Here is a 21604-nt window from a genome sequence, read left to right as displayed (position 1 = left end):
TTTTAATGTACTAATATTTCTGTAATTATATCTAAAATATTATTTTATTGTATTGCCAAGAATAAAATTTTTAAAATTGTATCTGGTGTTTTTTTTTTTTCAAAATGGAAATAAATTATTTGGGGATTGTAAAAATAATAACTGTTACTTGTAAAAAAAAATAGAAAATACAGAAGTTATGAGGAACAATCTAAAAATTGCCTCACCCCCCACCCAAGATAACTATTAAATAAGGGTATATACGCTTCCACATTTTTGTCCAATAAATACATTTTTAAACAAAAATGAGATAAAATCATGCTGTTTTGTTACCAGCTTTTTTTTAACTTAATATATTGTGGACATATTTTCACATACTCAATTATAAGTAATTAAAAATAATTAATCGTCATGTGCACCATAGCTTTTTTATAGGTTTATAACACAAGTCAATGAATCCCCAATTGATGGACACTTAATTTCATTTTATTAGAGACATATTGTACCTATGTCATTTCGTGTTTGTCCAATTTCTTCAGAATCAGTCTCTCGAAGGAAAACTGTACAGTTAAAGAACTCACACAATCTTAGGCTTTTGATATATACACAGAAATGCTCTCTAGGCTGAGCAGAGTGGCTTATACCCATAATCCCAGCACTTGGGAAGCTTGAGACCAGGAGTTCAACCAGTCTGGGCAACACAGCAAGACCTAGTCTCTACAAAAAATTTAAAAATTAGCTGGGTGAGGTAGTGAGTACCTGTAGTCCTAGCTACTCAGGAGGCTGAAGCGGAAGAATTGCCTGAGTCCAGGAGGTTAAGGCTGCAGTGAGCCATGATTGTGCCACTGCAGCCTGGGTGACAGACTGAGACCCTGACTCAAACAAAACAAAACAAAACAAAACAAAAAACTTTCCAGAATGGTTGTTAGAATTTTCAGCTGCATCAACAATGTAATAAAAAACACTCATTTCCTATACCTTTGCCAATACTGAATATTGCCATTCTTTTACATCTTTGCTTATCTTGTTTTAATTTTAAAATTTTGCCCATTATCAGTGACGGTGAACATTTGTCACTTTTGTGTGTGTGTGTGTGTGTGTGTGTGTGTGTATAAGTTGCAGTTACTCCATTGCCCTGGCCGAAGTACAATGGCACACTCACAGCCACCTAGCATCGAGCTGCTGGGCTCCGGCAATCCTTCCACCTCAGCTTTTCAAGTAACTGGAACTAAAGGTGTGTAATACCACGCCCAGCTGATTTTTTTATTTTTTTATGGTAGAGATAAGGTCTCACGAAGTTGCCCGGGGCTGGTCTCAAACCCGTGGGCTCAGACAATCTGCTCGCCTTGGCCTCCCAAAGTGCTGGGATTACAGGTTGAGCCACCAAGCCTGGCCACATTTGTCACTGTTAATTAGCATTTTTAAAATTAAAGTAGTTTTTTTTAGTTTTTTGTGAATTTTTTTATTTTTATGAATCCTATATTTTGAAAAATTTTTCCCATTTATAATATAAATATTCCTTATTCAAGCAAAAAATGCATAAAATTTCAAATGTAGAGCGTTGGTAAAGAAAAATGCTTTTAGTATACAAAATATAAAATCTCACAGGGAAGGAACTCTCAAGATGTGTTAAATGACAATAAAGATATAATCAAGGCAATAAATTTAATGAATAAACAGTGATCTGGATGATAATTCTAAGAAGACCAAGAAAATTGTTGTTGACATAAATATTTTAGAAATAGTCTCGGAATTGGGCCAAAGTATTCTAATTGGAAAACACTTTGAGAAAAAAAGTATACTAATCCATTTTTATAAACTCATTTTTACTGTGGGTGAGTAGAAGAATGAATACTATGTTTGAGCACATTCACTTTCTTCCTACTTATAGGTTTGTTTGGAAAGGAAAAAAAAATGTTGATCAGTCCCTGATGGAGTCTTAGCCACCTACTGGCAGGGAACTAACAGAATAGAGAGTGCCTCCTTCAATTTGTGCCCCTAGGCACCTATCTCATCTCACTCAAATCCCAGCTCTGCCTGTTGTAAATTACCAAACACAGGAAAAATTTATTTTGAATAACCAGGCTAAATTTAAACATTCAGACAAATATGATTGTTCCTAGGATTTTATAGTCTCTGTGATTGTTCTAAAAATGCTGACTGCTCAAAATCTGTTTTAGAACTATTGCTTTATGGGGAGTGGGAAGAACTACTGCTTTGGAATTATCTTCAATTCCAGTTTATGAGTCAAACAAGGAAATAGGTCTTGTTACTTTATATCCAAGAGCTCAATGCTTGGCTCCAAAGCATATACTCAGATGAGTAAGATATAGATCTTGGTATCAAACACAGAATTTACAATCTGGTAAATGAAAATAAGACAAATACATGGATAATTACAATATCAGACAGAACATGGTAAGAGCTCTGAGAGACAATAATTAGTGGCTCAAAAGTTGGAGGTCTCAGGACACTTTAAGTGGTCCTTTAAGGACAGTTGGGATTTCAAAAAGCAGACCATGATCAGAAGCAAAGTGGCATTCCCGGTGGCAGGAACAGTATGGATAATGCTAAGCAGTAGTTAAGAATGACGCAATCTCAGGGGACAATTAATGGCCAAGAATGTACAATATATATTTATACACATCATACACACAGTGGTAAAGTCACATTGTGGAAGTAAGTTAAAGCCATATTAGGTAGGGTTTAGAATACCAAGTTGACTCATTCTTTCTTGATTGCCACTACAGATGTGGTGAAGATTTTAAGCGAAAGAGTGGAATTATCAGATAAACCAGCATCCTCAACTTTTCTGTCATCAGGAACTGGTTGCATGGGAGACAATTTTCCCACAGACTTAGGGGTGGGGAGTGGAGTGGATCATCAGGTATTAGATTCTCATAAGGAGTATGCAAGCTAGATCTCCTGCTGTGTGGCCTGTTTCCTAACAAGCCAAAGACTCATATGGTCAGTAGCCTGGGGGGGTTGAGGACCACTGATACAAACAATAACCTGGAAGATCCAGTATTTAACACACTGTACTTGTGTACTTGCCAGGCTATTTCATAGTTTCAAGTGTTTTTAAAAATTGTAAGATTGCTGTTACAAACTTTTGGATTTTGTAGGTAACTATAAATCATCAATTTTATCTTAAACCTGAGGCTTTATATTTGGGATGTCACAGGACATGATGGCTCATGCCTATAATCTCAGCACTTTAGGAAGCCAAGGCAAGAGGATTACTTGAGCCCAGGAGTTCAAGACCAGCCTAGGGAACATAGGGAGACCTTGTCTCTACAAAAATAAAAAAATAAGTTGGGCATGGTGGTGCACGCCTGTAGTCCCAGCTACTTAAGAAGCTGAAGCAGAAGGATTGAGTCCAAAAGGTCAAGGCTGTGGTAAGCCATGAGCATGACACTGCACTCCAGCCTGGATGACAGAATGAGACCCAGACTCAATAAATAAATAAATAAATAACAAATAAATAAATATATTTGGGATGTCACAATTTGTAAAAAAATAAGTTCTGTGTAGATTCACTGTCTAGGAAGAACTAGAGAAAAAAGCCTGGAGATGAGGAGGCCAGTTAAAAGAGAAACAGCCCAAATGATGGGGGTAACTGTCTAGCAGTAGGAACAGATAAAGCACATGGCTGGCATTGAATAGGGAGAATCTAAATGCTGGGGGATGCATTAGTCAGAGAAACAGAAACAAATTTGAAGGATGGATAGACAGACATAGATCTATGGGAGAGAATTGGCTCACACAATTTTGTGAAGACTAAGACAGGATATACTGTCCGAAAGCCAGAAAACCAGAAAAACCAGTATCATGGCTCAGGCCAAGTTCAAAGGCCTGAGAATATAAGGGGTTGCTACTACAAGTCCCAGAGTCCAAATACCAAAGAATCTGGAGTTCTGATGTTCAAGGACAAAAGAATATGGTTGTCCTAGCTCCAGAAGAGAGAAAGAACACATTCATTTTTCCTCTGCCTTTTTGTTCTATGCAAACCTTCAGCTGATTGAAGGGTGCCTGCTCAGGTTGGGTGAGGGCACATCTTTCTTATTCAGTTTCCTGATTCAAACACCAATCTCTTACAGAAACACGCTCAAAGGCATACTCAGAAATAATGTTTTACCAAGTTATTTAGATATAATTTAATCCACTAAAATTGATACCTTAATTAGCCATTGCTGGGTACTTGAGTGACAGTGAAAGCTAATGTCAGTATTTTGAACTTTGATGACTGGAAAAAATAACCTTGCCATTAACTGGAGAAAAAAAGACATTTAGGAGACGGTATCTGCACTGAGAAAAAACAACTGAGTTTGAAACCCTATTGGGATCAAAGCACCTATGGAGCACTTAAGTAGAATTGACTAGAAATAGTGCAACAGGTCAAGACTAAATGATGTGCTAATTTAGATTTATATACTCTCCTTTCCCACATGAGATTTGAGGCAATTGTGGTTGCAAAGATTGTCAATGATATATTAAATCAGAACTAGGAATGTCCACATTAATGCCAGAAGAGAAGGAAGACCCAACATGAACACAGGTATATCACACAAATGAGGGAGCAAAGTTTCCACATAAGGGAGAGAAAATGTCTTCTTCTTCAAGAATCTACTACCAGAAGTGTTAGGTACTTTAAGGTACAACTCTGCCTCATTCAAATGAACAGAAATCAAATGATACAGGAAGATAAAAGATGATCAAGATAATGGGGGAGGACATTAGGTTTGGTATCTGGATCACAACCTTCATGTAAAAGTTATTTCAAAATGTTTTTCTTTTGAGGAAGATCAGAAATAAAAACCAAATTGCAAGTAATTAAGAAGTGGAAGGGTTAGTGGAAACAGCAAGAACCTGATTTCCAAAGGTTTTAATCATAGATGGTTCACCCAGCTTGATCTCTATCCTCCCCCAAAGGTTGACTCGGAATGACTGGTTATTCCTAAAATCTACCTATTCTTAAAGGATGATTTGTCATTGTAGGGTCGTAGAATATGCCAGCCCCAAATCTGACACCTTTGTATAAAGATTATTTTAAGCCAAAGACACTTTTTAAAAAACAGAGGTGTACTCTGATTATTCTTTTGCTTCCTTTGCAGCAGATAAAACTCTCATGTGAAGGGTGGCCTCCCTGTTACAAGAAGGGAGATATTCTTATCACCAAAGACAGGAAGACAAAGCCGAGAGACATCTGTACAAACTAAACTTGTTAAACTAACCATTATCTTCCTAGTCACTTCTCCACTATTAACTGCTGTAACCCAACACCACCGTTTTCTCACTTTTTCATAATTTACTACTCTTTTAACCAATCTATTATATAAGCTTTGAACTCTGCTTCTTTGGGTCATTTCTCTAGTGAAGGCTCCAATGTGCATATAAAAATTACTAAATAAAATTTGAATGTTTTCCTCCTGCTAGTCCGTTTCATGTCAGTTTATTTCTTAGGCCCACCCAAGACCTCAAGAGGGTAGAGGGGACAGTTTCCCTATACCAGAATCTTAAGCCCAGTAACGCAATTCAGAAGGCCTCCCAAATTTTCAGGAAGAATGGCAATAACTCTAGAATATATTCAGATTGTAGAGGAGTACTTAACTCATGTGTCTACCTTTGTTCGGTTGTGAAAATTGAGGCATACAAAGTATTCTGTTACCTGGCTTCAGTTCATCCCAATATTGTGAGCATAACTACTATGGAACGTAACTTCCCATCTTCCGCGATTCTCATCTTGGTAGACAATATCTGATCATTAGAGGACTTAAAGAGTAATGAAAATTGGAGTGTATAAGAATCACTCATGGAGCTGGTTAAATATGAGGATTCTTTTTTTTTTAAATTTTTGAATGGGAGTCTTACTCAATCGCCCAGACTGGAATGTAGTGGCACGCCCACAGCCATCGGAGCATTGACCTGCTGGGCTCAGGTGATCCTTCCAACTCAGCCTTCCAAGTAGCTGGAACCACAGGCATGTGCCACGACGCCCGGCTAATTTTTTTTAAAAATTTATTGTAGAGACGAAGTCTCACCACGATACTCAGGCTGGTCTTGAACCCTAAGCTCCGAAAATTCTCTCGTCTCCGCCTCCCAAAGTGCGGGGTTTACAGGCTTGAGCCACCGCGCCCGGCTTAATATGAGGATTCTTAAGGCTTCATTCCATAGAAATGTTGACGCAGATGGTCCTGAAAAAGTTATTTTAACTACCTGCCGGGTTTACCTTGCAAACACTAGGTTCTCAAAGATCACGCAGTCTAACAAAGGCTAAGCTTGAACCAAACTGAAGTACGGCAGACGTGTTACCTGCGGTCGGCGCTCTTTGCCCACAACAAAGATGTCTCCGTATTGCCTTCTCATGGCCCCCGCTCCTGTGCGTGAGCCGCACGTCCGCCCTTTCCCGTGTCACATGACCAAGAACCTGCTTCCGCTACGGCTCCTGGAAGGGGCCAGCCCTAGCCGTTCTCGCGTCTCTCCCGGCCCTCGGCGAGCTGCTCTGCCGGTGCTTTGCTTGGGCGCCTCGGTGCGCTCGGCCAACGGCCTCTGAGAGCGCCCACCCGAGCGCCCCGGGAGCCGGCGGGCGGCGGCCCTCGCCGGGGACCCTCCGGTGGGCCCAGGGGTGAGTGCTGACGTCTTTCCGACCCGCGGTCCGAGCTGTTCGCAGGGCCTAGCTCCGCCGCCGTGACCCTGAAGGCGACGGAAGGACCCTCGGTGGCCCTGATCCGCCCATGGTGTCGTGCTGGTCGGAGTCCCGTCCCCCGGGCCTCTCGCCTTGAACCCTGGCCTTTCCTCCTCCGCCGACCCCGAGGAGACGAGGCAGAGAAGCACCCTCTCTTGCAAATGTTTTTTTTTTTGGCGAACGTCTTCACCTTTTGTGGTTCGGCGGCTTTTGTGCATTACTTCGGACTTTTCCGACTAGAAAGTAGTTAGTGGTTTGGGAGATGGCAGGAGAGTCCCGTGAGCCTGAACGCCGAGCTTTGCTGGTCGCCTTCACTCATCCCTCCTGGCCTCGGCCCTAACATGTTACAAAGTGACCTTAAACCCGCCCTAGTTAAAAGCAGGGTTTTGCCTTGTGGCAAGTCCACGTTCGAAGGGAAAGGCCTTGTTGGAAGCCCAGGTTGTGGCATCGCGGGTGACTGTGGGCCGCCAGCGAGGTCCCTGTCGCTGTAAGCATCCTGGCGCTCAGGTGTGGATGCAGGCAGTTGCCCCTTGGGTTCCTTCCAGGAGCAGGGAAGCTGGAGGAAAGCTCGGGTGCGCGTCCCGCCGAGCCTCTCTGACCTTGATCTGAAGGCGAGTCTTTCTATTGCAAAATAAAACCCCCAGCTGCGTCTCACAGAGGAAGGGGGGCATTCTCGAGGTCGAGCACCCTTAACCAAAGCGATGATGTCTTTTAATTGCAGAAGTTAAAGAAAAAAAAGCTTTGGGGTCCTTGTGCCCAGATATAGAACCATTTGAATCCAGTACTCTCACCCACTTAGAGAACGATTGTGAATGTTTTCTCTCCCTGGGTGAGAAACATTTGTTTCTGCCTCAATTTCGTTGACTAATGAGATCCCCCAAGAAAAACAATTAGAAAAAAGTAGGATGATTTCGTTGTACTTAGTAGTCTTTTACCATGTAGTTCAATTATTTGGGGGACCCACTATCTTTTTGGTTTCAAATGCTAGTGGATTGGTTTGCTATTCTTTCCAAAAGGAAACTGTGTTCTCTTGCTGTCCGTCTGATAGAGCAGTCTCCTTTTAGTATTGCAAGGTTTATCTGTTGTCCTTCCGCCCTCCTGGTGTTGAAACTTTTCTGTGGGTTCATAACCTTATTTTAAATTTTGCTAATATATAGTTTTCAAAGTTTGCAGTGACTTTTTAAGTACAGTTAGTTGGGTTAGGGGCTTGGGAAGAGAACTGAAACAGGGTGGCCTATAAAAAAACCTTGAACTAGATCCACACAATAAGTGATAAAGAACTGGAGTTTTGTCTTTTTGTTTGTTTTTGTAATTGGAGAATTCTAAAAATCTTTGCAACCACAATCAGTTTGATCTAAGTGACTTCCTAGGCTTTCTGGGTTCCAGTGTTCTAATATAAAAAATGAGAAAATTGAATTTGAATCAGGTGTCCCCAAACTGGTACACTCTATACCATTAATAGTGACTTGACTCTAAGTAGTATGTGGATAAGGGCTCTTTGTAGTAGTATGTTTTTGTAATGTGTGTATATATACATCAAGTCCATGGTTTAAGGTAGTGATATAAAATTTCCTTTTAAAATGCATTTATTGGGTAACCTCCTTGGGTCCCCTCCTGCTGTGGGAGCTTTTCTGTCCTCTTAATAAATCCTGCTTTCTAAAAAATAAATAAATAAAATGTATGTATTTAGTGTTTAAAAGTTGAGTTAAAAATTAAGTGTACCGCTGGGTTCGGTGGCTCAGCCTGTAATCCTGCGCCTTTGGGAGGCTGAGGTGAGTGGATTGCCTGAGCCTGTGGGTTCGAGACCCACCTGGGCAGCGAGACCTCACCTCTACAATAAATCAAAAAATCAACCGGGCGTAGTAGCGCATGCCTGTAATTCCGACTACTTGGAAGGCTGAGGCGGAAAGATCACCGGAGCCCAGCAGGTCGAGGCTGCGGTGGCCGGGACCGGCCACGGCACTCCAGTCTGGGCGACAGAGTGAGACTCCAACTCAAAAAAAAAAAAAAAAAACAAATTAAGTGTACCTAAGAGTAAACGTACTTTGTAAGGAAGGAAATAAGCTCATGAAATTGGTAAGTTAGATACTGATGTTTGGAAACCACTGGGCTTAGAAAGTAGAGATCTGCAATCATCTGTGATTCTGAGGGAGATTTTGTCTCATTAGTTACATAACAGAGTCATGTACTGGTTGCCTACTAGATTCTTAGTGACAAAACTTGTGGAATTAATATCTTAACCCCAAATGAGATGTGTATTTTATTTCTTGCCAAAAGGTATTACCCAAAATGCCATGATCTAATGATGGAAAATAAATTAGACTTTGATTGCTTTTCTTAAGCAGAAAACCCAATAAGTACAGTGTTAAATCATAGTAGAAAATTTTCATTTACTTTTAAAATTTAAGAAGTTCAGCCACATGAGAATTTGGCTTTTTTCAGAAGTTGGCTTTTCAGTGTCTGCCTTTATATTCTAAGTCAGTGAGTTTTTACAAACTCAGAGATTTTTATAACGAAAGATGTTGCTATAGAATAAAACATGCTAGTGAGACCTATGAGATGTGCTAGTAGAAAGTTAATAAGACTGAAATACAATGAACAGAATGTAGAGAGCAACACATTTGAAGGAGATACTGTGGTTCCAGCAACTTGTTTCTCTTGTGTATTTAAAAAACTTCAGTGTATCACGTCCCAAGGCTATAATCTTTTTAAGATAGCTCTTTTCAGTGTTATATCTGAATATAAGAGTTACTGTGCTTCAGATACACACAAGTATTAGAAGAGCTTCCTATCTAGTAGGTGCACAAAAATTGATTATAAAGGTTGCTTGTGGGAATCTGGGTGATTAAGGATAAGATTGGGCGGAACACTTCATTTTCTCTGTATATTCTTATGTACTTTTACCCTGTACATGCATTATTGGTTCAAAATTAAAAACATTTTAAGTGATTGAAAATTTAATCGATGCATTGGTTCCTCCTAATATATATGTATATATGTGTATGTATATATGTATGTACATGCACATTTAAGTATTAAATGCTTATGTTTTTCATTTCCCATGTGTTTCTAAATACAAATCAGAAACAATGACAGAGTTAGTCTTACCTTACCTAGTGAGTAGCCATAGGGCCCTGTCTGCGGGACTAAGATCGATGGTAAACTTGTTAATTTTTTCTTTATTCTTTTATTGATTTCTTAATGTAAGGTTGTATGTCTTAACATTTGGAGAATTTCCAACAGTGAATCCCCTAATAGTGGTATGATATAGTTTCTCAGTTAGTCCCTGTTTTTCTTCCCCAGGGACAAAAGTGGCTCTTGATCCAGCACATGCACATTGAAGCAAGTTAAAAGATTTAATATGAAGCACAGAAGCAGATAGTGCCAAATTGCAAGCAGTAGTGAGTACACATTTGTGAGTAAAATTTTTCCCTTTTGGCTCTGTTTTCTTAACCTTCAAATCATCTGCATGCCAAAGCCTTAAAGATTCATGTTCCCAAAGACATTTTGGTAAAGAATAAAAGAAGCTAGTTAGCAGTCATAATCAAACCTGTTACTGGGGCTTAGCACCCTAAGCAACCTCTAAGAACTCTCCTAAGCATCTCAGTGAAGTGGGGCTTAGAGTGCAGAATATATCTCTGACATGAAGTTTAGGAAATATCCCAGTTATGTTACAGACATTTCTATTGTCTTTAACTTTTTATTACCTTTCTTGTATATTCTCTTTTGCTAGAAACTTAATGTAATTTGGTATTTGAAGTTTATTTCCATTTAAAGAATCCTTTACTTACCTATCAGATTTTTAGGCTACCTCAGATGCATTTACTTTTTGCCTTCTGTATTCCTCTCATGATTTTTTTATTTGGACTTAGTGTATCCCCTTTGGAATATAATGATTAGAGGAGTTTAATAGCAGTGTTATTCTTTTTTCTAATCTGACTTCACTTTTGTATATACATTTGATAAAACTTTTTTATCTTATTTGTAAGGATCATAAAACAATGATTATGATTAAAATTATGTTTCTGATTTTCAAGGTATAGAATAGGCTCTGTTTAGGGCAGATTTGAAAATTGGTTTCTAAGATCAAACCCCAAGCCATGTTCAAGTCTAAAATAATTTTAAGTAGATATTTAATTTTATTCATAGTTTTCATATGAAATGAATTGTTGAAATACTGATTTTTATTCTTTCTTTTTTACAGCTGGAAAAGCAGTGTCCGTGTTGTTATGTACACCTCCAAAAAAAGTTCAGATCTGTAGGGGAATTGTTGTGTAAAGTAAACTGAACGACAGGGTAGCAGTATTTTAATAGCTATTGTATACGTGTATTTACTGTATTAAAATGAGTAAAAGAACAAGCAGTGACACACCACTAGGAAGGTCAGTGAAATTTTATTCAGTTGAGCTGGTATTATAGGTTTGAGAGATAGTGGCATTAAAGCTGATCGCCATAGGCTAACCATGCTCTTTTACACTTTTATCAACATTTTGTATTTTGGGGCAACATCCTTTCTATTGCATTTTAAGGACATACATGTAAATATGATATTAATACAAATGAACGTAAAACTTTCAGTCCCTTTGAAAATGAATGCATACATTAAGATTTATTAATACAACTTCTTTATTTGGTATTCATTGCATCTCAGTCACTAGATATCTAGTGAATATGAGAAGTTTTAATTTTTTGCTGTGATTTTCAGGGAGCTGCATCCTCTCTTTTAGTAAATTCAGAATTAACCTTATTTGCTATATTAATCTGATTTTATCATTTAAAGATTTTGTTTTTTCATGCATGACGGCAATTTCTGATTTTATTTTTATAAAATTCAAGCTGCTTTCCTTCAAGTTGATGAAATTTTAATTTAAATTTTATTTCAGGCAGTTTTGAGTTGTAGGCAGCATGCATCTTTTTTATGCAGAGAGAGAATATGTGTGTATGTATGTACTTATTTGTGTTGTAGTATATAATAATTTTAAAATTTTGTTCCTAAACAATATCCTCAGGGTTCAATTTCAGCTGATAAGTAAGAAGACATTTTGTTGAGGAAAACATTTTCTTTAATCTTTCATTTTTTTCTTTGTATGTGTTCAGTTCTTTCAAGTGAGAAGTTTTCTTTTGCTCTTTCTATAAGGTATTGTCTTCTAATTTCACTACATAGAGGAGACTGACATTTTAACACTCAGTCATCCCTGTCTTCAAATTTTTCTTCCACAGGGTGAGTGGGGCAGCATTTCCTTCTCCCACTGCTGCTGAGATGGCGGAAATTAGTCGAATTCAGTATGAAATGGAATATACCGAAGGTATTAGTCAGCGAATGAGGGTCCCGGAAAAGTTAAAAGTAGCACCACCAAATGCTGAACTGGAACAAGGATTCCAAGAAGGCGTTCCAAATGCTAGTGTGATAATGCAGGTTCCAGAAAGGATTGTTGTAGCAGGTATTTCACATTTGCTTAGAAAGTTACCTGACAAATCCTTGTGTTATATATCTCTATGAAAACTTTTGGGTTTTTCAAACTATTTAGAAAAGAAATAGGGAAATATAGCTTCATATTTTTGAAATTTCAGTGTTTTTGAAAATAATTCAACTAATTTTTGAGGTTTTACACACATAAAAAGTATACATTTTAAGTATATACTTGATGAGTTTTGACAAAATGTACACTCGTGTAACTACCATGTCCAAATATAAAACATTTTTGTCCAGAAGGTTCCCTTGTGCCCCTCAGTCAGTTCCTGTCCCTCAACTCCAGGCAATCCAATCTCCTTTCTATAGCCAGAGAATAGATTTGTCTTTCCTAAAGTTTCATGTATGTAAATGGAATCATAGAGTATATAGTCTTATCTGGCTTCTTTTGTTGAGTATAATGTTTTTGAGATCTTCTGTTGTTGCATATATCAGTTGTTCATTCCATTTATTACTGAGTAATATTCCCCTGTTTGGATAGACCGTAATTTGTTTATCCACTCATCGGTTGATGTGTATTTGAGTTGCTTCCTACTTGAGGCTATTAGGATTAAAGCTACTGGCCTGTAATCCTAGCACTTTGGGAGGCTGAGGTGAGAGGATTACCTGAGCCCGAGGGTTCAAGACCGGCCTGGGCAGCATGGTGTCTCTACAATAAATCACAAAAACTAGCCGGGTGTGGTGGCATGCATCTGTAGTTCTAGCTACTTGGAAGACTGAGGCGGAAGGATTGCCAAAACCCAGCAGGTCGAAGTTGCGGTGGCCATGAGCCAGCCATTGCACTCCAGCCTGGGCTCCAAGAATGAGATTCCAACTCAAAAAAAAAAAAAGCTACTGTGAATATTCATGTACAAGTCTTTGTGAGGATATATGTTTTCATATCTTTAGGAGTGAAATTGATGGATCATATTACAAGTTATAGTTACCTTTTTGCAAAGCTAACAAACTATTTTCCAAATTGTTGTGCTATGCTGCATTTTCATTGATGATGTGTGAGAGTTTCAGTGGTTTCATGTCCGTGCCAACATTTTGTATTGTCAGTTTTTTTAATTTTAACTGTTTGAGTGGGTGTATGGTGATATCTCATTATTTTAATTTTATTTCCCTGATGACTAATAATTTTGGACATCTGCTCATGCTTTTTGACCATTTGTATATCTTCTTTGTGAAGTGTCTATTCAGTTGTTTTCCCAGTTTGAAAAATTGAGTGTTGTAAGAGGTTTTGGTTTTTTTTTTACTATGTATTCTTGATAACTTGGTTTTTTTTTTTTGGTCCGTGTATGTTTTTGCATAATTTCGTTACCATTTCTATAGCACAGTAATAAATTTTAATGAAATGTCAATTCTTATATGCTGAAAGCACTTTTAAAGAAACTAATGCTTACTGGCTAGGTTTTAATTCAAAAGCAAAGAGAAGGTAAATACATTTTAATAAAATCACTCTCTCACTATCTTTTTTGAAGTCGCCCACCTTTTCTTTTTTTTTTCTTTTTTACTCCTAGGAAATAATGAAGACATTTCATTTTCAAGACCAGCAGATCTTGACCTTATTCAGTCAACTCCCTTTAAACCTCTGGCACTGAAAACACCACCTCGTGTACTTACGCTTAGTGAAAGACCACTAGATTTTCTGGATTTAGAGAGACCTCCCACAACCCCTCAAAATGAAGAAGTAAGTAGAACGTTAACATAAACAGAATTTGAAATAATATAGATAAAAGTAAAAGTTAGAGAAGAGTTAAGAGGTTACAAATCATATAATTAGCAATATGTAATGAAAGTTTTCTGTATGGAATATTGATTATTAACAATTCTAATTTATAAATACTCCAAATAAGATACTATGCTATGGTTTTATTTAAACATTATATTTTAGGAAAAAGAAATTTTTGTGGAAAGTTTTAAGATTTGTGTGGTTTGAAGAAAGAGCTTTTATGGCTATATGTTTACTTTGTGAAATCCCTAAATTTGAGTGTTTACATGACAAAAAGGCACTGAATTACTTGCAAAATTTTATTTATTTGGCAAATATTTATGTGTGAGAAGCTGTATGCAGTATAAGAATGAATGAGACATAATTCCTGCTCTCAAAAAGCTTGCTTTCTGCCTTCTTATAGCAGGACAATGATAAGGAAAAGACATCAGCATACAGAAGATATAAAGTTCTTTAACAGCAGAGAATAGTGAAAGTAATGAAGATAGTTGTACAAAGGAGGTCCAGCTTTCCAACTCTTCAAAGTTTTTCATGAGAATTATAGCTATAAAAAACGATTTCCTTGGAGTGATAATTTTTCCAGGAGAGAGACTCTTTCTATGCTAATTCTTCAGGTTTTGTTTTTCTTATGACTTTCTGCTCCTCTTTATTGTTTTAGGCACATTTGCCTATTCAGTGTAAATAACTGATTGAAAGCCACCCAAGCACTTTCCTGAGTGATTATGTTGAGATTGAAGAAAAGTTTGCTAGGATAACCCTCAGTAGATCTAGGCTTTAAGACTATGAGGTTCACTTGTGCATTCATTTTGATGTTTAATCAAGATTTATTTTGATGTCTAATCAAGTGTGATAAATGCCCAGAGTGTATAGCACTGGGGTGAAAAACTTTGGCTGAGAATTAGACCTAATTTTGAAGGCTTACTTTGCCATTTACTAACCCTATAACTTTGGACAAATTATTTAACAATTCTATGTTTTATCTCTAAAATCAAGATAAGAATAATGCCAATAGCATAAGAATATTGTGAGAATTAAATGTAATAATGCGTGTAAGGGCATGTTCTCATTCATGTTAAAAGTTCAATATGTATAAATGTTACTGTTACAAAAGAGTTAAAATCTTGTGGCAGGAGCGAAATCCTGAGATTCAAGAGAAGAGTTTCTGAGACGATTAGTACCAGATATCTGTTGATAGGAAAACAAAGATGATGTACGTAAAGTTTATAGAAGAGTCTGATAACCCTCAAGAGATAATCAACCAATGAGCAAAGAAGGAAGCATAGAAGAAGCTAGGGTTCCAGCAACTTCAAGAAATGGATTGAAATAGAAGGGTAATAAGGCCCTGAGTGCTGATAACATTTGATGATTCACTCAGATACTACTCAGAATCTGTGAGGTGAGAGCCCCAGAACCATTTGCTGTGTAGTAATCATTTTATGCCACGGTTTCTGTGCTTTAGCACTATTGACATTTTGGATTAGAGAATTTACTCTTGTGATAAAGTCTGTCCTTTTACACTGTAGAATGTTTACATCATTCTTGATTTCTTTCCACACGATACCTTAGCATCCTTCAAGTCATGGCATTCAAAAATGTCTTCAATAGCCAAAAGGTGGAAGCAACCAGAATGTCCATCAGATGATAAATGGATAAGCAAAATATGATATATCCATATAGTGCCATAAAAAAAAAAATGAAGTACTGATACATGCTACAACATAAGTGAACCTTGAAAGCAAACCAAGTTTAAGAAGCCAGACAGAAAAGGCCATATATTGAAATTCTTTTCCTTAACATGAAATATCCAGAGTAGGCAAATCTGTGGAATCAGAATGCAGATTAGTGGTTGCCAGGGGATTAAAGGAGAGGGGAATTGAGAACGACTGCTTAATCAGTATGAGTTTTCTTTTTGGGGTGATGAAAATGTTCTGCAACTAGATAGTGGTCATGGCTGCACAACATTTTGAAAGTACTAAATGCCACTGAATTGCACACTTTAAAATTTGTGAATTGTATGTTATATGTCTTTTGCCACAATAAAAAAGAACATATTCTCAGACAAGGCTAGATGTTCTCTAGGGGGCAAAATCATCCCCAACTGAGAACCACTGGTCTAAGAAAGGAAACTACCTGGAGAAAACTTACAAGGAAGTCTATGAAATGGTTGTCTAAAAGCCCAACTGATGCAAGGGATATAATTGTAAGAAGCAACTGTACTTGAGTTCTTAAACTGGCTTAAAGAATCCAAATGAGTATATGAGGAAGGCTTAAAACATGATATAAATAATCCCCTAACCCACCAGGCTCGGTGGCTCAGCTTGTAATCCCAGCACTTTGGAAGGCCGAGGCAAGAGGGTTACCTGAGCTCGCAGGTTCGAGACCCACCCAGGCAACTTGGTGAGACCTCGTCTCTGCAATAAATCAAAAACTAGTCAGGCGTAGTAGTACACGCCTGTAGTTCTGGCTACTTGGAAGACTGAGGCTGAAGGATCACCAGAGTCTAGCAGGTTGAGGCTGCGGTGGCTGGGAACGTGCCATTGCACTCCAATCTGGGCGACAGAGTGAGACTCCAACTCAAAAAAAATAATTCTAATAATCCCCTAACCCAAAGTGGGTTTATAAAATCTAGAGTCTTGACTGGAAGACAGAAAATTGATGAATCCTTTCAGCGTGCTTGATGTCTGCCAATATTTGGATGTCATCTCTAGGACAATTGCTTGGTGACTCTGCCTGCAGGCAGGTAGTAAATCATGTGATAAGAGGATGAAAACAACAAAATACCAAATAATGACAACTCTCAGTATTCTTACAGAAGATGAGGCAGTGTGAATGAGGAGAAAGAGACAGTGATGTTACTACTACCGTCTCCTCTCAAAGCGGAATCTCAACTGGAGCCAGTGGGGAAGGGTCTTCCAGAGAACAGGAGGAACTATAAAGAAGTAGTTAGAAAGTGATGCCTAAAAAATCTGACACAGTCTTGAACAATGTGACCGAGTCAAAACTTTGGACTCCTCTATTGCATCTTATCTATCAAGCAGTGGTATGCTTTGAAAAGATCAACTGCACTAAATGCCAAGAGCTTTGTGAGAAGGCTGTTGAAGTAGGAAGAGAAAACAGACTGGAATAAAGCTGGATTGTAAGCACTTTTGTCCCTCCTACTTCAAAGAACAGAAGTATGAAAATGCCATCCATTTCTATAATAAATCTTTGGGAGAGCTCTGAACCCCGATATACCCAAGAACTGTCAATAGTTAGAAATTACCCAGAAGGAGCAAAATCAGTTGGCTTATATATAAACCGTGACCCAGGATTCATCAAATGGCATCCACAAGATGCCATATTCTACAGCAATTGTGTACAAAGTATACAGCCGCAGCTCAAGGAATGGGAGAAGTAATATCCAGCTAGGTCCAGCCTCATCGCTGATTCCATTTGGAAAGTATCAGCCTTATAAGCAGAATGATAACACAAAAGCTATGGATGTCTAACACAAGGCATTAGACCTGTAATCCCTAAAAGGAAGCAGCAGTTGGTTATAGGTGCCCTAGGATGACTACTTCGATTGACATGACAACCCTGAGGATGTGAAGCAAAAGATCCACAGTTGAACTGAAGTGTAATGAGTTACCCAGCTATATGGCACATCCTAGTACAAATGCAAAAGGACTTTCAGGCACTCAGTGGATACTTTAAAAAGTCCTGCAAAAGCTCAGGAAATCAAGAACCTGTTGGATGTGGGTCTGATCACAATTTGGTGATGGTTTGTTTAGTTCCCTTTTCTTCCCCCCTTGTCTGGAAAGAGGAACTGGGACTGTAGTGAGCAGAACTGAGCAAAAATCTGGAGAAAAAAAGGAAAAGGAGAGAACAACTTAATTGTATATATGTATACACATTTTTCCATGGAAGATTCAGAGGTTGCTCTCACATTCTTTGTACAATTACTGTTCTATGGCCTTCTTAGCACAAGTATGGTCTCTTCGTTTCTGACACATTGGTCCATGTTTCTTTCCTCAAACCCACAGTCACTGGCTTAACTATTCTCCCCCTAGTTATTTATTTTAAATTTTGAACAGTGAGCATGTTTGGGGAGGGAGGATGTTTATCCCAGTTGTTCATTCCACATTGTTAATTCTTACCTTTTCCTTTTCTCCAATAAAAGTCCCACAGAAAACAGGGATGAGTATAGAGGGAAAAATACTAAAACCTCTGAGCAGATTATTGCAGGAGTGGTAGGCTTTGATTAGATTGAGAACCAGTAAACAAAAAACCTAGAGGACATTTATTTGCCCAGGAATTTATGAATAATCAAGTGTATCTTGGAGTATAAACATATTAAAGGGGAATATTTTGCATTTGGTAACATGTGGCTGGTGCTACATTTTATACAATTAGACATAGAAGACCCTATGACCCAGCTTCCAGGATGTTGTCCAAAGCTAGGAAGCTATATTTCTCAGCTTCAGGAGTGAATAAAAAGTAAGTGGATAATCTATTCAGGAGGATTCTGAATGACAATTTAGAATCTTACCTCGGAAAAAAAAAGTCCACCACCGCCTTAACTAAGTGATGAAGATATTTTAAAGAGCATTGTGTTCCTTACTACCGCAGGCAGTATCTAAATTATTTGGTATTACGGTATGCAAGTCAAGTCACATTAGGAAGCATAATAAATCTGCATTTGTCTTATGTTGCCTCCCCCCCCCAATGTGGCACTAATATCAAGCTCAGTGTACCTGTTAAGATATATTTTAACTTGGTCTTGAAATGATGAAAATAGCAGTAGACTTAGGATCTTCTAGCTTCTCAGGCTATGTTGAAGTATTTGTCTTCTCCCACCATTTCCTATTCTACTTGATCTTAGTTCTCACCACATAGAAGTAGGAATGGTTCTGATTTAATAGATGGTTCATCTTGATCCCTGCTATATGGAAGAGCTATTGTACTGTAGGAAAAGCAACCACAATTCTGCAATGTAGGAAGGCAAGTATCGGTAGGATTCTTCCAAACCAACCCAGTACTGCACACTATACAAGAATAAAATGTACTTAATTATGGCCGTGTTAAATATAACATCTGGACATGTTACATTTTACTTACTCAAAGATAATTTTGACCTGAAGGTTAACCTTAAAAGGCTCCAAACTGACTCCTCTGTTTTCAAAGTTATGATTTTCTTTTGTTTAGATAAGTAATTTGTTCATAACCATAACCAAATCTAAACCATGATGTGAAATTGCCTGCTGGATACTGTGGTTTTAAGTTTTGTTGACATGAAATATAGGATCTGCTCTGCTTTGGTGGTGTTATAACCTGATAATCTACTCCCCAGTTTTTTTTTTTGACCAATAAATATTGATCAATATTTTTGAAAAATCTTTTTTTAGTTATTTGATTCACATACTAGTTGTCCTTTACAGTGAAGTTTAATTTTTTTTTAACCAAGCAGTTGCCATGAATGTTTTTATTTAAAAAAAAAAAAAAAGGATTTTCTAAATAGGCAAGGAAGTTAACAATTACCACTGTTCTAGTTGTCTCTTACTATTTAACAAGCCACCCTTAACCTAGTGGCTTAAAACAAAATTATTTGTTTTGCTTGTGGTTTCTGTGGGTTAGGAATTTTCAGTGGGCATGATGGGAAAAGCTTGTTTCTGTTCGCAATGTCTGGGGCCTACGCTAGGAAGTCTCAAAGGCTAACGATGACTCAACGGCTGGAGACTGCAGTCATCTGAAGGCTTGCTCACTCGTGTACTTGATAATAGCTGTTGTCTGTGACCTCTGCTAGGGTTATGGGCTGATGCACCTACATATGGCCTTGCCATCTGGCTACTTGGGCTTCTTTACATCATAGTACCATTGTTTCAAATATGAATATGCTGCAGGGGAAAAACACATTGCCTTATCTCTACAGCAGTCACTAGCCCTCCTAATTTCAAGGGAAATGAACATAGATCCTGTCAAATGTACATTTAATCAGAAGAGCATGTAGGATTCGAGATTGTGACTACTCTGCCATTCTGGTATACCAAAACCAATACATTAGAAAGACACATTTTTTCTTTTTCTTTTTCTTTCTTTTTTTTGAGTTGGTGTCTCACTCTATTGCCCAGGCTGGAGTACAGTAACACGCTCATGGCTACCACAGCCTCAATCTGCTGGGTTCAGGTGATCGCTCTGCTTCAGTCTTCTAAGTAGCTGAAACTACAGGCATGCACCAGTGTGCCCAGCTAATTTTTTGATTTAATGCAGAGATGAAGTCTTGCCATGTTGCCCAGGCTGGTCTCAAACCTGTGGGCTCAGGCAGTCCTCTCACCTCAGCCTCCCAAAGTGCTGGAATTATAAGCGTGAGCCACCGCTCCTGGCAGAAAAATACTTTTTTAGTCCAGATTTCAAACATATAACCAAATCCAAATGCATTTTCACCCTAGAAGCCAGGAACACGTTTATTTGTAATATAGATGCACTCCATTTCCTGTAATATATGTGCCTTTAAAATTCCGGTAAATTAGTGTTATAAATAATTAAATATGTAATATGAAATTATAACAAATAATAATAGTTGTACTAAGTAAGATTGATACTTAAAAAGAAACCAGGGTAGCTTTTATCTTAAAGTGAATAGGCATTCCTAAGTTTATCTGCATTACGGTAAGTAGGGTTTTTTTAACAAGTCTTTCTATAATACACATGCCAGGCAGCAATTCTTGGTCGCTTTTAATTTTGTGAGTAGCCTTGAATTAACGTTCTTTGGATGCTAAGCAGTTACTAGGCTACTAAGCATATTTCTGTTTCCTTCCCTTTCTTTGTGCCTTAACAGATCCGTGCAGTTGGCAGGCTAAAAAGAGAGCGCTCTATGAGTGAAAATGCTGTTCGCCAAAATGGACAGCTGGTCAGAAATGATTCTATGTGAGTAGAACCACTAAGCATTGTATCTCCTTTGTAAGTTTCCTCAGTATATTGTCTGTACTCATCTTTTTCAAAATAGTTTTTAAAATCTGTTTTACATTTACATCAATTTTACACTTTTGCAGTTATTTTTGTAGTCTTGAAATCTGGCCACTTTTTAGTTGTGAGAATTTTTTAGAAACATTATCCTCTTCTATGTGTATGATTCTCTTCTATAAGTATGATTTTCTAATATGGGAAATTTTCTATAAGGCATACTTGGGACAAATTGATAAATGTAAGTGCTTAGCTATATGTAGTCTTCAAAAAATGTTTAATTAGCATGTAGATTGAAAAGTAGAAAAGGAAAATATAGAATATAAAATAAAGTATAGAATATCTTTATTTTCAAGTTATTTGAGTTGTCATAAAATTGTGTCCTTTCTAGTTCTGCTTCTAATGAGCTGCGGTCAACAATGTAGCATAAACAAGTGGAATTGTTTTTTCTTTCCAGTTTGGTTTGTTTGTTTGTTTATTTGTTTGTTTAGCTTTTAACCTACTGGTTTATTTAATTGTTATTTGGTTATATTTTCGAACCCTAATCTTAAAGCTGCCACAAAATGTTTTAGATCAGGCAAGTGTTTTTTTGTTAGTTTGTTTTTATGTTTTATTTAAGTTAATGGATTTTTACAAAAAAGAAAACTTCAATCCCTTGAAAAATGGATTTTACATTTGAAAGCTGTTGGCAGGCCAGGCGCGGTGGCTCACGTCTATAATCCCAGCACTTTGGGAGGCCAAGGTGAGAGGACTGTCTGAGCCCACGGGTTCGAGACCCGCCTGGGCAACTTGGCGGGACCTCATCTCTACAATAAAT

General features: G+C 37.8%; 1 protein-coding gene across 17 annotated transcripts in view; it reads left to right on the top strand.

The window, feature by feature from the left end:
- The first annotated feature begins 6350 nt into the window (after positions 1–6350).
- MFF (mitochondrial fission factor) overlaps positions 6351–21604 on the top strand; it is a 34398-nt gene continuing 19144 nt past the window's right edge. For 7 of the 17 annotated variants that reach the window (XM_008074246.2, XM_008074244.2, XM_008074242.2 and 4 more), the window contains exons 1-6: positions 6351–6604; positions 9968–10079; positions 10869–11046; positions 11885–12105; positions 13637–13806; positions 20663–20751. In XM_008074246.2, coding sequence (XP_008072437.1) covers positions 11009–11046; positions 11885–12105; positions 13637–13806; positions 20663–20751 — 518 coding nt within the window. In that variant the 5' untranslated portion in view covers positions 6351–6604; positions 9968–10079; positions 10869–11008. The remainder of the gene's footprint in view (positions 6605–9967; positions 10080–10868; positions 11047–11884; positions 12106–13636; positions 13807–20662; positions 20752–21604) is intronic. The other 10 variants (XM_008074248.1, XM_021707084.1, XM_008074245.1 and 7 more) reach the window with 4 other exon arrangements.

Source organism: Carlito syrichta, unplaced genomic scaffold, assembly GCF_000164805.1.
Source record: "Carlito syrichta isolate Samal-C Ts95f unplaced genomic scaffold, Tarsius_syrichta-2.0.1 Scaffold316380, whole genome shotgun sequence".
NCBI classification, from domain to species: domain Eukaryota; kingdom Metazoa; phylum Chordata; class Mammalia; order Primates; family Tarsiidae; genus Carlito; species Carlito syrichta.
The sequence above is the reverse complement of the archived record's forward strand: the minus strand, read 5'-3'. Positions and strand labels throughout refer to the sequence as shown.